Source organism: Eretmochelys imbricata, chromosome 8 (assembly GCF_965152235.1).
Source record: "Eretmochelys imbricata isolate rEreImb1 chromosome 8, rEreImb1.hap1, whole genome shotgun sequence".
Taxonomy (NCBI): domain Eukaryota; kingdom Metazoa; phylum Chordata; order Testudines; family Cheloniidae; genus Eretmochelys; species Eretmochelys imbricata.
This window is the reverse complement of record NC_135579.1, coordinates 34,416,611-34,431,456: the sequence shown is the minus strand read 5'-3', so window position 1 is coordinate 34,431,456 and position 14,846 is coordinate 34,416,611. Positions and strand designations below refer to the sequence as shown.

General features: G+C 42.5%; 1 protein-coding gene across 1 annotated transcript in view; it reads right to left on the bottom strand.

Annotated features, from left to right (window-relative positions):
* The window catches only part of CTNNA1 (catenin alpha 1), a 206,099-nt gene that overhangs the window by 22,871 nt on the left and 168,382 nt on the right, over positions 1–14,846 (bottom strand). The window contains exons 11-12 of the mRNA XM_077823834.1: positions 10,064–10,220; positions 2,927–3,127 (exon numbers count right to left, since the gene is read on the bottom strand). Coding sequence (XP_077679960.1) covers positions 2,927–3,127; positions 10,064–10,220 — 358 coding nt within the window. The remainder of the gene's footprint in view (positions 1–2,926; positions 3,128–10,063; positions 10,221–14,846) is intronic.

Genomic DNA, 14,846 nt, shown 5'->3' with positions numbered 1-14,846 from the left:
ACTCAAGTTGACACTAGAATTTCTGCCGCAGCTTCAGTTAATTTTAAAAATGGAGGTTATTAAAGACAAAAAAGCTAACAATCAGTTAATAGCTCAGGTTTTCTTTTGATATTAATTGCAGTTTACTTTATGATGTCACCACATTTTTAGTTTCAAATATGCTCCATATTTGCATGGCAGAGGATGTTGGGGGAAAAACCAGTAGATTTATAGTACTATACCTAAGTGGGTATGGGAGGCAGTTGGGGATTGTGGGATAAGAAGGAAGTATTTGCTGAAAATGATCAGCAGGGATATATTTAAGAGATAACTTAAAACTAAACCTAAAAATGACATTTTAATACTCTACTGAAACGAAGGGCATTCATAACCTTCAACAGCTTTTGTTTCAGGCTCTACATGGACTCAGGAATAGAACACTGGAGTGGTTACCATTTGTTTTTTCAGTGCTCTCTTTGGTTTTGGGGTCTGGGTTTTTTTTTTTTTTTCCCCCAAGCTCTCATGATTGCAATTTTAAAGACACAAAAGCTCAAATTCTGGAGCATAATTCTGTGAAGTAGTATGGAGCGACACAAGTCACTGGACCCTGCAAGTCCATATCATAAGTCCAAATTCAGAAGTGGTACAAACATGGCATATATTTTTCTACAACCATTAACACACAGAGAACAGAAGTTTTATTAGGGACTTCACATGAATCAGAATATTAATTTTGTAATTATTTCTTCCAAATTGAAAACAAGAGTGAATAGACAAAGTTTAATGCCCACTGGGATATTCTGTATAGATTGAGTTAAAAAAAGAATTCTTCAGTTATGCCTTTTCAGAGCCAGGCCCCTTTAATCTAGCTTTACATGTCACTGGTAACCAAGGACTGCTAGCACTTGACCAAAGTGACACAGAGTCTTTGCAGTGGCAACAAGAGTAAGGAGATCTGTGTCATAATTCAACATGGATAAGACCACCTTTTAAATCTTTGCTCATTGGTTGGGACTTGCATCCCCTGACCTCTTCAAAAAAGATTAAGTATTTTCAGCCATTGAGTGATCAATAAGACATTTGTTCATCATTAAGTAACTTCATTATTGACTTAAGCCAGTCATTCAACCAAAATAAAATCCTGATTCAGCAGCCTCTTTCACAGAGCTCCATTAACTTTAAATTGGGGCTGTCAAGTGATTAAAAAAAATTAATTGTGATTAATCTAGTTGTTAAACGATAATGGAAATACCATTTTGGATGTTTTCTACATTTTCAAATATATTGATTTCAATTACAACACAGAACACAAAGTGTACAGTGCTCACTTTATATATATTCTTGATTACATATATTTGCACGGTAAAAAACAAAAGAAATAGTATTTTTCAATTCACCTCATACAAGTACTGTAGTGCAATCTCTATCATGAAAGTTGAACTTACAAATGTGGAATTACGTACAAAAAATAACTGCATTGAAAAATAAAATAAAGTCCACTCAGTCCAACTTCAGCCAATCGCTCAGACAAACAAACTTCGTTACAATTTGGAGGAGATAATGCTGCCCGCTTCTTGTTTACAATGTCACCTGAAAGTGAGAACAGGCGTTTGCATGGCGCTGTTTTGCCAACATTGCAAGATATTTACGTGCCAGATGCGCTGAAGATTCACATGTTCCTTCATCTTCAACTACCATTCCATAGGACATGTGTCCATGCTGATGATGGGTTCTGCTTGATAATGATCCAAAGCAGAGCGGACCGATGTATGTTCATTTTCATCATCATGAGTCAGATGTCACCAGCAGAAGGTTGATTTTCTTTTTGGTGGTTCAGGTTCTGTAGTTTCCGTATCTGAGTGTTGCTCTTCTAAGACTTCTGAAAGCGTGTGCCATACCTTGTCCCTCTCGGATTTTGCAAGGCACTTCTGATTTTAAACGTTGGGTCGAGAGTTGTAGCTATTTTTAGAAATCTCACATTGGTATCTTTGCGTTTTGTCAAATTTGCTGTGAAAGTGTTCTTAAAACAAACACGTGCTGGTCATCATCTGAGACTGCTATAACATGAAACATATGGCAGAATGCAGGTAAAACAGAGCAGGAGACTTACAGTTCTCCCCACAAGGAGATCAGTCAGAAATTTAATTAAAGCGTTATTTTTTAATGAGCACCATCAGCATGGAAGCATATCCTCTGGAATGGCGGCCAAAGCATGAAGGGGCATACAAATATTTAGCATATCTGGCACATAAATACCTTGCAACGCCCGGCTACAAAAGTGCCATGCAAACACCTGTTCTTACTTTCAGGTGACACTGTAAATAAGAAGCAGGCAGCAGCAGCATCTCCTGTAAATGTAAGCAAACTTGTTTGTCTTAGCAATTGGCTGAACAAGAAGTAGGACTAAGCGGACTTGTAGGTGCTAAAAAGTTTTACATTGTTTTGTTTTCGAGAGCAGTTATATAGCCAAAAAAATCTATATTTGTAAGTTGCACTTTCATGATCAAGAGATTGCACTACAGTACTTGTATGAGGTGAACTGAAAAATACCATTTCTTTTATCATTTTTAAAGTCCAAATATTTGTAATAATAATAATATAGGAAGCACTGTACACTTTGTATTCTATGTTGTAATAGAAATCAATATATTTGAAAATGCAGAAAAACATCCAAAAATATTTAATAAATTTCAATTGGTATTCTATTGTTTAACAGTGTGATTAATCACAATTCATTTTTTGAATCGTGATTAATTTTTCTGAGTTAATCGTGTGAGTTAACTGTGATTAATTGACAGCCCTACTTTGAACAGAAATTCTGCACAGGTTTTATGAAATTGAAACCTTATTCTTGTAAGTTGCATGAATATGTTTGTACCCATTTACCATTGTAGTTGTATGCCGTTTGAACCCATACATCACTATTGAGCACTGTTTATATTCCTACCTGTATTGGACAACAACTTTGTTGCTTCCAACACCTTTTCTGTGTAGACTCCAGGTTCATAGTTATCCATTTCGGAAGTGACAACATGAATGACTCTAGCTGCACGTCCACGAATTGCACCAGCTGTTCGGTCTAAACCATCAACATCTTTTTCTTGGAGAGCAATGACACATTTGTTTACATCTTCTAAAATATGATTCTCTGGTGGCAAAAGAAGTAGTATTTAGACGTGTGTGTGTGTGTATGTATGTACGTACGTACACCCCCCCCCCCCGAAATACAGTTTTTCAGCTGCATCTGAAGTTATTTTTTACCCACGAAAGCTTATGCCCAAATAAATCTGTTAGTCTTTAAGATGCCACCGAACTCGTCGTCGTTTTTGTGGATAGAGACTAACACGGATAACCCCTGATAGTTTTCAGCAGATGAAGCTTCAATACCTTCTCTTTAAAATAAGCTCCAACCACACTTTCTGAAGCATTAACAATATTTTAAATCAAGTTTGTTGCAATCAATGGGCAGATGCCTCTCCAAACTGGTTGTCAAAATCCTAGTCCACATACTATGTGGAATACAAATTTATCCCAGTCCTAGGGCTTGGTTGTATCAACACAAGAGTTGAGAGTTCAGCTCATGTCTACCTAGCCTTGTCTGTTCTGAGATTCCTTCCTCATTAGTCCACACCCTTTCCACTTGCCTTGTATGTAGATGGGATAATGAGCCATCTTGCCTCTGACTCATCCAACCCTTTTAATTTTCTAACAGGATCAAGATCTCTTAACAGGATGAGGTGTTTCTAGTATACATTACTAGCTTTGGACAATCCTGCTATACAAGTCTACAATACAAATCACAATTTTACTACATAAGATCATCAAATGATTAATCCCCATCCCATTTTAAAATTAGACAATCAAATGGAACAGTATCTGGAAGTTCTCGCTTTCAGGCTCCTTCATTCTTTCAACAAAAACCTCAGTTATGAATACCAGAGTTATGGACTGATCAGTCAACCACACACCTCATTTGGAACCAGAAGTACACAATCAGGCAGCAGCAGAAACCAAAAAAAGAGCAAATACAGTACAGTACTGTGTTAAACGTAAACTAAAGGGAAAGTTTAAAGAAAGATTTGATAAGGTAAGGAAACAGGTTCTGTGCTGGTTTCATTTAAATTAAGGTGGTTAAAAGCAGCATTTTCCTTCTGCATAATATAACTTTGAGATTAAGTTAACTAAATTAATGTTTAGCTGTAAACTTTTGAAAGAACCACCACAATGTTTTGTTCAGAATTACGAACAGCCTCCATTCCCGAGGTGTTTGTAACTCTGGAGTTCTACTGTAGATATTATTCACTGATTCATAAGAGAATGGAAGTACTCCAGTTTTGTGATTTTTGTATTTGCTTTTAAAGTAAGGAATCTGAGATTAACTATCGATTGAGAAAGTTACAAAATGCTCATATAAAAAACAATAGTGAAACATGCAGTTACTACTCCTGAGGGAATTCTGTACCCCAAAAATAAAAATTCTGCATACAGTATATTAAAATTCTGCAAAATGCTGCAAATTTTATTTGTCAATAAATGTGTAGGCTCCAAGGCGGCAATGGGAAGCACAGGCTACTGGCTGCATGGAGGTGGGAGATCATCTTACAGCCCTTCCTGAGCTCTCCCTCCCCCCGGACAGGGACTCAGCAGTGATGCTGCACCCATGACACAGTGCAAGGGCTGGGCCTGCCCCAGAAACACCCTGGGGCCCTGCTCCTCTGCACCAGGTGCAGGCAGGCAGGCTCAGCCCAGTAGGATCCAAGCGTGGGGCAATCTGGCTGAATATGGCTCAGTGAGGGATCTGGATGCACTGGGGCTCTGCAGGGGGTCCAGGTAAAGGTGGCTGGGGCTCAGCAGGGGAGTCTGGATGAGGGGGAAGTGAGGCTTGGCGGGGTGGGGTCCAGGTGCAGCTGGTTGGGGTTTGGGGGTGTGGGGGTTCAGGTTCTGGCGGATCGAGTTGGGGGGGGTTCGATGGGCCAGCTTAACGGGGGAGCCCCACCTGCTGCCAAAAGGCCGCCACATGCTGGGTTACCGCTTCCCCCCAATCGCCATCACTCCCACATCCCCCTTCCCTATTCCATCCCTCTTCCTCCCCCCGACCCCACTTGCCCTGCCCCATCGCAGGCACTCACTATTGTACAGAATACAGGGTGCCCAGCACACACACTGGAAAGACAACTAGCAATAGGACCCAGGCAGAGTCAGTGAGACAGAGCTGTGAGGCAGCTCTGCGCTCACAGAAATTTGGGGGTGGCGGGGAGCCACATGTACCCTCCCACACCTCGCCTCTGGGGACACAATGCCCCCCCAACTACACCCAGGGGCATCCCCAGCCCCTCTGCAGTGATTTACCCCTCTGCGGCTGCTCTGGAAACCAGAAACAAGGTGCCCCCGCTGTTGGGGAGCGGGCATATGACCACTCTTACAGCTTACCTTTGCTTGCCTGTCATTTTCTGCATAGAAGCAAAGAAATCTGTGGGTGACATGAATTCTGCACATGCACAGTGGCTCAGAATTCCTCCAGGAGTAAGTTATAAAAGCCTAGGCTGAGATTTTCAAAACTGCCTAAAATTTGGATACCCAGATCTGAGAGTCTTAGCTCTAATGTTTGGATATTGTTAGATGTCAGTTTTGTACACTTGTGCCGTTTCTACCTAGCCTTAACATTTGAACATTGTGCTGCTAGCCAGAAAAATAACTAGCTCTGAAACACCGAACTAGCAGGGGCCCCCAGGAGAAAATAGTATTCTGTAGTATTACAACTTTTTTTTATGGAAGGGCCAGTGGCGTAGCCAGGTGGACCAAACAGGGGCAGCGATCACAAAAAAGGCACCACCCACTGCGGTGCTTTTACTCACCCAGAGGCACTCCAGGTCTTCGGCGATGGGTCCTTCAGTGCTGCCGAACACACCTGGAGCGAATGAAGGACCCGTCGCTGAAGACCTGGAGCGCCGCCAGGTGAGTAAAAATTAAAAAGGTCCTTAATTAAAGGGCCCCCGAAATTGCTTTGCGCCAGGCCCCCTGAATCCTCTGGGCAGCCCTGCCTCCCTGGCCAGGAGCCGGGCAGGATGGTCCTGCGGGCTGTAGTTTGCCCACCCTTCGGCTAGGGACACCCACAGAATGGGGTTGTATCCCTGACCATCTTAGCCAACAGCCACTGATGGACCTATCCTCCAGGAACTTATCTAGTTATTTTTTTGAACCCAGTTATAGATTTAGCATTCAGAATATTTCCTGGCAACAAGTTCCACAGGGTGACTATGCGTTGTGTGAAGTAGTACTGCTTTTTGTTTGTTTTAACCCGGCTGCCTATTAATTTCTTTGGGTGATCCTTGGTTTTTCTGTTATAAGGGGTAAACTTCCTTATTTACTTTCTCCCTCTATCCCTTTATGATTTTATAGGCCTCTATCACTTTCCCCCTTAGTTGTCTTTTTCTCCCCCTAAGATGAACAATTGGACTTTTTATGGAAGTTGTTTCAGACCCCCAATCATTTTTGTTGCCTCTCTTTCTGTACTTTTTCCAATCCCTATATATATATTTAATTTATTTTTAGTTGGGACGATTAGAACTGCACAAAGTATTCAAGGTGTGGGCATACTTAGATTTATAGATTGGCACTATGATATTTTCTGTCCTATTATCTAGCCCCTTCCTAATGGTTCCTAACGTTGCTAGCTTTTTTGACTGTCGCTGCACATTGAGTGGATGTTTTCAAAGAACTATTCACAGTGACTCCAAGATTTCTTTCTTGAGTGGAACAGCTAATTTAAATCTCATTATTTTGTATGAATAGGTGGGATTATGTTTTCCAATGTGTGTTACTTTGCATTTATCAACACTGAATTTTAGTCATTCTGTTGCCCAGTCACGCAGTTTTGAGAGATCCCTTTGTAATTCTTCCATCGACCTAACTACCTACCACCTCTCGGGGAGGTGGATTACCTAAACTGATTACCTACCCCTCCTGTCAGCATAGACAGTGCCTCCAACTGAACCGCTACAGTGGCGCAGTGGTCTACACTTTTCAAGTGGAGCCACTGGAACAATAATTAAGCTTATATAAGATTAGCAAGGCCAGGTATCACATTTCAAGAGGTTCTTGAAGCACCATGAGCAAAATTCTGCTTCACTTATACTAGGTTATTTCACTAACAACTGGGGTTGCACAAGTTCAGTTGAGGGCAGAATTTGGCCGTAAGAGTGCAAAGTGTGTTCATTAGTAATTTGATAATTCAGTGAACAGATAGGAGGTACAGAAAAGCCGGCAAAGATAAAATGTAATACAAATATTTAAAGCAATAGAGACAGAGAGCTTGGAAGTGAAACCACTAGAAAAAGCAGCAATATCAGAACAAAATCTACACTGTTTACTCCTCAGAGTTCCTCAATGAAAAAAATTATGCCAGACACCACTTAAAGCCTCTATGGTGACATTAACCTTAGTGAACTAAGTGAATGATGTGACTTCATTGCTCTGTGACAACAGTTACAGAAATGCAAGGTGCCCAGTGGAACCCCGATGCAGAGGGTGTTCCCAGGCACGGGTTGGTGTTGATAGCCAAGATGATCTTGAGCTGTTGGTTATTTTCCAGCTGGATAAGAACATAGCATAGTGGCAACAAAATTAGTTGTCTTCATATAAAGTAAAGTACTTGGGAGTATTGGTGAGTTAAGTATCCACTTGCTTCTGTGCTCCACTCTTTTGCTAACTGAAATGAACACTTAGAATCATAGAATCATAGAATATCAGGGTTGGAAGGGACCCCTGAAGGTCATCTAGTCCAACCCCCTGCTCAAAGCAGGACCAATTCCCAGTTAAATCATCCCAGCCAGGGCTTTGTCAAGCCTGACCTTAAAAACTTCCAAGGAAGGAGATTCCACCACCTCCCTAGGCAACTCATTCCAGTGTTTCACCACCCTCTTAGTGAAAAAGTTTTTCCTAATATCCAATCTAAACCTCCCCCACTGCAACTTGAGACCATTACTCCTCGTTCTGTCATCTGCTACCATTGAGAACAGTCTAGAGCCATCCTCTTTGGAACCCCCTTTCAGGTAGTTGAAAGCAGCTATCAAATCCCCCCTCATTCTTCTCTTCTGCAGGCTAAACAATCCCAGCTCCCTCAGCCTCTCCTCATAAGTCATGTGTTCTAGACCCCTAATCATTTTTGTTGCCCTTCGCTGGACTCTCTCCAGTTTATCCACATCCTTCTTGTAGTGTGGGGCCCAAAACTGGACACAGTACTCCAGATGAGGCCTCACCAATGTCGAATAGAGGGGGACGATCACGTCCCTCGATCTGCTCGCTATGCCCCTACTTATACATCCCAAAATGCCATTGGCCTTCTTGGCAACAAGGGCACACTGCTGACTCATATCCAGCTTCTCGTCCACTGTCACCCCTAGGTCCTTTTCCGCAGAACTGCTGCCTAGCCATTCGGTCCCTAGTCTGTAGCGGTGCATTGGATTCTTCCGTCCTAAGTGCAGGACCCTGCACTTATCCTTATTGAACCTCATCAGATTTCTTTTGGCCCAATCCTCCAATTTGTCTAGGTCCTTCTGTATCCTATCCCTCCCCTCCAGCGTATCTACTACTCCTCCCAGTTTAGTATCCTACCCAGTTTAGCCAATCTCCTATTTAGTGCACCAGCTTCACACTGAGCAGAACAATTAACTGCCCTGCTAGATACACTGTATTACAGTCCTTTTACATTCAGTTTATGTCTATTACCAAAAGACTTTTTGTAATGATTTAATGACCCCAAATAAACCACCCCCATCACTAATTTATCCAAAATGGTTTGAAATGTTAGCTAGTATGTAAGCTGGAAAGTGTAAACAGATAAAGTAAATTGCTTTTATATGGAAAGTTTGTCAAAGTTAAAATAAAATTTAAAGTCTTATCACTTTGCTGCAAATCAAATCTATCTCCTTAAGAATTCATTGAATACAAATACAAGGTCCATTTGCTGAATGCTCTCAATACCCTCAAGTTCCAGTATTTCAAAGACATTCTGTGCTAAGAGCATATTTGAGGTAATCTGTTTCTCTTTGTTCAGACAGTCACTGCTCCTGAGAAAGGTACTTCACATTTCTAGTGACTCACCAAGACCAGCAACAAGACCCTGAAATCTTTCAGAGTAATTAAACTCAGTGGGCTAACAATATAGTCTGCTTCTCCTATAGTTTAATACCAGTGCCTCTCTTGGGGTGAGATGGTGGGAGGGAGTAGGCCATAGTCAACTGTTTCTGCAGTTTGAGAACTTTTCCAAGCACATTTACAACAGACACATGCTGGGAGGCCTTATAAAAGAGGATGCCGCACAGCCCTGAAAATTTTTACAATTTGTTTATATTCACTGCCATATTCCAAACAGGCCATAAACATGAGACCATCAATTACTTATTATGCTTAAAACGAGTATACTTACCCAGAACTATGCACCTCTATTGCTGTGCAATTTCAACTACCAATACTGTAACAACCATGAAGATGTAAGATGTAGAACCCCATGGTATTCAACTGCCTTGCAAGCGACTATGAGCTCATCCCAAAGACAAAGTTGGTATTAAAAGTATAGGACGTCAGAATTCAAACATATTTATTGTTAACTCCCTTTTAAATTAGAACTTCAAGTTCTCTCCTATAGTTCCTACATAACTTACCTCCATGAACATCTTTTGAATACTGGTACTTTCACAGCATTTGAGATGCTCAGTCTGTTTGTACAAGGAAAACTGGGTCCCTAATTCTCCACTGGTAGCAGCAACAGTTGAAATTATAGTAGTCAGGACTCAGGTGTTTACATGGAGTTAAAAATGCCTGCATTATATCTATACTGTAACGGCTGGTAGAGCTACACTGGTGAATTATGGATTTTAGTTTCGTTATTGTAGACAAATGCCTCAGCAAGTATTTGAGAAATCTGGTAAATAAGGAATACATTTACTGAACTCTTTCAAAACAGAATTCCAATTTATCATGATGGGATAAAGAATTTCATTTGACAAACGTTGTCTTATGTGAGTGCCATTTACTGCGCCTATTAGTTTGTGTTTAGTTTGCAAGTAGGAAACCTTGTTGTTACCTGAAACAGCCAGGAAGTCATCGATGGAAGTAATGTCATCTACAGCATCTGTCAATACACGGACTTGCTTTTCCCATTGTTCTTTGAAGAGATCCATGTTTTCTTGCGCTAGTTTACTTTGTGGTTTGGCAGCCAGAGCCAATGCAGCATTGATAACCTGTAAAATGTGTTACATGTTCAAAATTTACTCTTATTTCATGCAGTTAAATCAGTAAGTTACATTCAGTCAGTCATTCCGGTGTGAGCAGGCAGGCTCAGCCCAGCAGGATCCAAGTGTGGAGGCTTAGTGGGGGGATCCAGGTGTGGGGCAATCTGGATGCAGGCAGCTCAGTGAGAGATCTGGATGCACAGGGGCTCATTGGGGGGTTCTGGGTGCAGGGGCAATGGGACTCTGCAGGAGGGTCCAGGTGAGCCCCAGTTACCTTCAGTGGGGGGTCGTATGGGGTTTCAGTGGGGTGGTCCAGGTGCTGGGGTAGTAAGGCTTGGGGAGTCCAGGTGCAGCTGTTTGGGGCTCAGTGGACTCGGGGTCCAGTGGGTCTGCTAAACAGGAGAGCCCCAGCTGCTGCAGTGGGGACGCCCGGGCACTCACCATTGTACAGAAAACAGGGCATCCAGCACAATGGGGAAGATGACTGGCACCAGGACCCAGGCAGAGTCAGTGAGCTGTGCTCACGGGAATAGGGAGTGGGGGGGGACAAGCAGTGGCACATGACCCCACATGCCTTGCCTCTGGGCATCCCCAGCCCCATCCATATGGGGTGATTAATCTCTCCACTGGTTGTTCCAGGTGCCGGAAACAAGGTGCCTGCTGTGATTGGGGAGGGGGCCTGTGACCATGCTTGCAGCTTCACTTTGCATTCCTGCAGAAAACGACGGGGAAGCAAAGAAATCTGTGGAGGGACGTGAATTCTGCATGCACGCACTGGCGCAGAATTCCCTCAGGAGTAACAGCAGAAGTGGTATATTTTAGATGGGATAGGGTGTGCTTGACACATCTGAAGTGTTTCCTAAATACCTTGGCCAGAACACTGACGAAGGGAATGAAATGCGCCAGGAAAGGTGAAATTTTCCAGAATTAGAACTACACATTATCTGTGAATTTGATGAATTAAAAGAAAATCTACTCTGTATCCACCCAATAAATCTTACAGCAGCCTAATTGTTCTAGGAATTAACTGTACAAGACCTTGATAGTCCAAAAATGAAAAGGCAGAAAGTTTGTTCATGCGGTTTTATCTGCTACCTCTCCCAAAACTGCTCCCACTTCTTGAATCAACCCCCTAGAGGCTTCTTCAAGCCTGCCTTCTAATTACTTCCATCTATTCAGGAAAAAAAACAATGTGACTTCAAAAATTAAGCTGTTGGAATTTGCTGAATATAGAGTATAAAGAGAGACTATAGAGTACATATTACACAAGCTATTCAGTCAATTTCAAGAGTAAAAACCCTCTGAAACTTCAGTAAGAAACACTGATCTTAGAACCTTTCCTTGATTCAGCATTGTCTCAAAGTTTTATTACCCATATTTTAGGGACACTAGTTGGAAACATTATCCCACCATACTGCCACCAGACGCCAAGAAGAGAAATGGAAATGACTACATATGACACTAAAGAAAAAAATTTAGCTTAATGCACCTAAGTGGGGGTGGGTGAGGGGGAAGGAGATAATTTCCATCCCAGAATACTGAATGAATTGGCATATGAGATTCCTAGCCCAGTAACAAGGTTTTTACTAAGTCTATCTATTCAGGAGATCAGTCAGCATTGGGGAGGTGGGGGCGAACAATCTCAAATCTTTGGTTCGCCGATGACATTGATGGCCTGGCAGGCAGCGAAGATGAACTTACCTACCTTGTGAAACGATGGATGAAACCTCCGCAAAATACAGCGTGGAAATCAGTGTAGAGAAAACCAAGCTGATCAAAACAAATGTGACAGGATCAGCTCACATATCACTGTCAGTGGACAAGAGCTAGAGAGAGTGAAACAGTTCAAGTATTTGTGGGCAATCATCACAGGCAGAAATTCTGGCAAGAACCGCGCAAACAGCAGCAAAGCTAAAGCCAATTTGGAGGAATAAGAACATCTCCCTGCAATCCAAACTGAAACTGCTGCATGCATTGGTCATCTCTATTTTTCTATATGTGTGCGACACATGGACCCTTCCAGTAGAACTTGAATGGAAAATACAGGTAGTAGAGATGAGATACTTCCGCAAAATCCTGGACTTCTCCTACTTTGACTATGTTACTAACGAAGAGGTCCACAACATCATCACCCAATGCGCTGGGTCACATGAAGATTTCCTGATGATCGTGAAGAAGCGCAAGCTGAAGTGGTTCAGCCATGTAACAAGATCTGGCCTATCCAAGATCCTCTTCCATGGGACAGTACAGGGGAAGATAAGAGGTAGATGGAAGAAGAGATGGACTGACAACATAAAAGAGTGGACAGGAATGGACTTCGCAAAGACCCAAGCTCTGACAGACAATCATCAGGGGTGGAGACAATTAGTTGATTGCTCATCAATGATGGTGCCCCAATGACCAATGCGGTTATGGGAGTGATGATGATCTATTCAGGGGCGGAGATATAAGACTAGAGAGTAGCTAACATTGTATATTTAAGAATACCTCTTCTTACTGCAAATCCAGTAAGACCCAAAACAGAGAGGAAGGCGGAGCAGAATACAGATAGATACCACACAACTCGAAAAGCTTTTAATTAGATGTAAGGAACTTCCATTTCTTCTTTGGGTGCTGGTCCCTATGTGTATTCCATACATGGGTGGCAGACAAACAGTATTCAGACCAGAAGGGAGGTGCACATATGAAGTCAGAAAAGATACTTGAACTGTAGACCCCGCATCGGCAGCAGAGGCCCAACTAGCGCATAATGTTTTGTGAATGAACTCCAGGTTGCCAGATTCCTACTGCATTAATAGCTTAAAGCCACTTAAAAACTAGCCCACAAGTAGCCTGAGTACCCAGATAATGACAACGCTGATTACAAATGAAAGAATGTAAAGAAATTTAATGTAGTTGGTAACTACTTATGTGCTTTACTTTCTGCATTTCTCTAAGCATAGACAATTAAAAAAACCCATCTATTCTACTACCTTTAATTCATTTCACTTTCAGTGTCCTATTGCTCCAATGTTTGGGTTTCAAACACTGCACAGAAATCTTTGCCTACAAACTATTTTCAGCCAGATACTTAGTCTTTTTAAAAAAGGTTTTGGCCAGCAACCACAAACCTTGTCCTGACCTCTCCCCTGGACACTCTCAGGGGGCAGGAGTGTGGGACAAAGGGTGTGCTCTGCCCACCCGGGTGCATGATGGGAGGGACACCTTGACATCAGCCCCTACATGGCTCTGTGCTGATAAGGAGGTTTGTGGTCCTGAGCAGCTGTGGCCAGCAGCGGCTCCATGGAGGAACAGAGGCAATACAGCTGGAGGCAACAGAGGAGGAGATAGACCTGGGTGTATGGGTTGATCAGAGGACGACTATGAGCCATCAGTGTGATACAGCTATGAAAAAGGCAAATACAATCCTAGGATGTATTAGCGAGGCATTTCCAATACAGATAAAGAAGCATTAATGCCATTGGACAAGGCAGTGGTAAGACCTTATCTGGAATACTCTGTACAATTCTGGTCACCCATGTTCAAGACTAATTTAAACTGGAATAGTTGCAGACAAGAGCTACTGGGATGATCAGGGGAATGGAGGCTGTCTTATGAGAGGAGACTGGAAGAGCTTAGCTTGTTTAGACGAGCAAAAAAGGCTGAGAAGGGATATATTTGCTCTCTATACATGTATTGGGGGTAATTTTAGGGATAGTGAAGAGCTATTTAAGCTAGACGACAATGTTGGCACAAGCACAAATGGATATAAAATGTCCATGAACAAAGTTCAGGCTGGAAATTGGGAGGTTTCTAACCTTCAGAAGGGTGTTATTCTTGAACAGCCTCCTAATAGGAGCTGTGGGTGCAAACAACTTAACTGGTTTTGAGAGCACGCTGGACAAATTGAGTGAGATTGTCTGACCAGGTTGCCTGTGATGGTTGGAGGAAGGGTTCAGCAATCCTGGGGCTCACTTCCAATTTATGTCTGTGTTCCTAAAGCTCATGCTTTAGGCTTTCAGCCAGCCACTGGCAGGAGTCAGGAAGGGATATCCCTCACCCCCACCCAATGTATTTTGGCAGTGTTTCGTTTTATTTAAATCTCCTTCCTGTAAAGAATCAGGGATGGCCACAACTGGAGAAGAAACATTGCGTGGCAAGGGCCAGGACTCTGAAGTGGCATCGAGCACATTCATTCGGTGCTTGGCTGGCTGGTTCTTGCTCACATACTCAGGGTCCAACTGATCGCCATATGTGAGGTCAGGAAGGATTTTTCCCCCAGGTTTGATTGGCAGTGACCTTGGGTTTGTTTGTTTTTTTTGCCTTCCTCGGCAGCCTGTGGATGTGGGTCACTTGCCAGGATTATCTGGGTGTCTCATTTAATCATTTTCCTGCCATTGCAGGAACCTCGAACACTGACGCACCTTGGTCCCTCCTATTTTCTGTCTGAGGCACAGAAGAGTCTAGTCTCCTGAAGGCTTTAATATTTTGGTTTCGTTTCAGTTGTTGGGTTTAGTGTTTGGCTGCTGGGTGGTGTTGGTGTCCTGTGATATCCAAAAGGTCAGACTAGACGATCTACTGGTCCCTTCTGGCCTAAACTCCTACAGCCATGATAAAAAACAATACTGATTTTTGTTTTCAAACACAAGCTTTGGA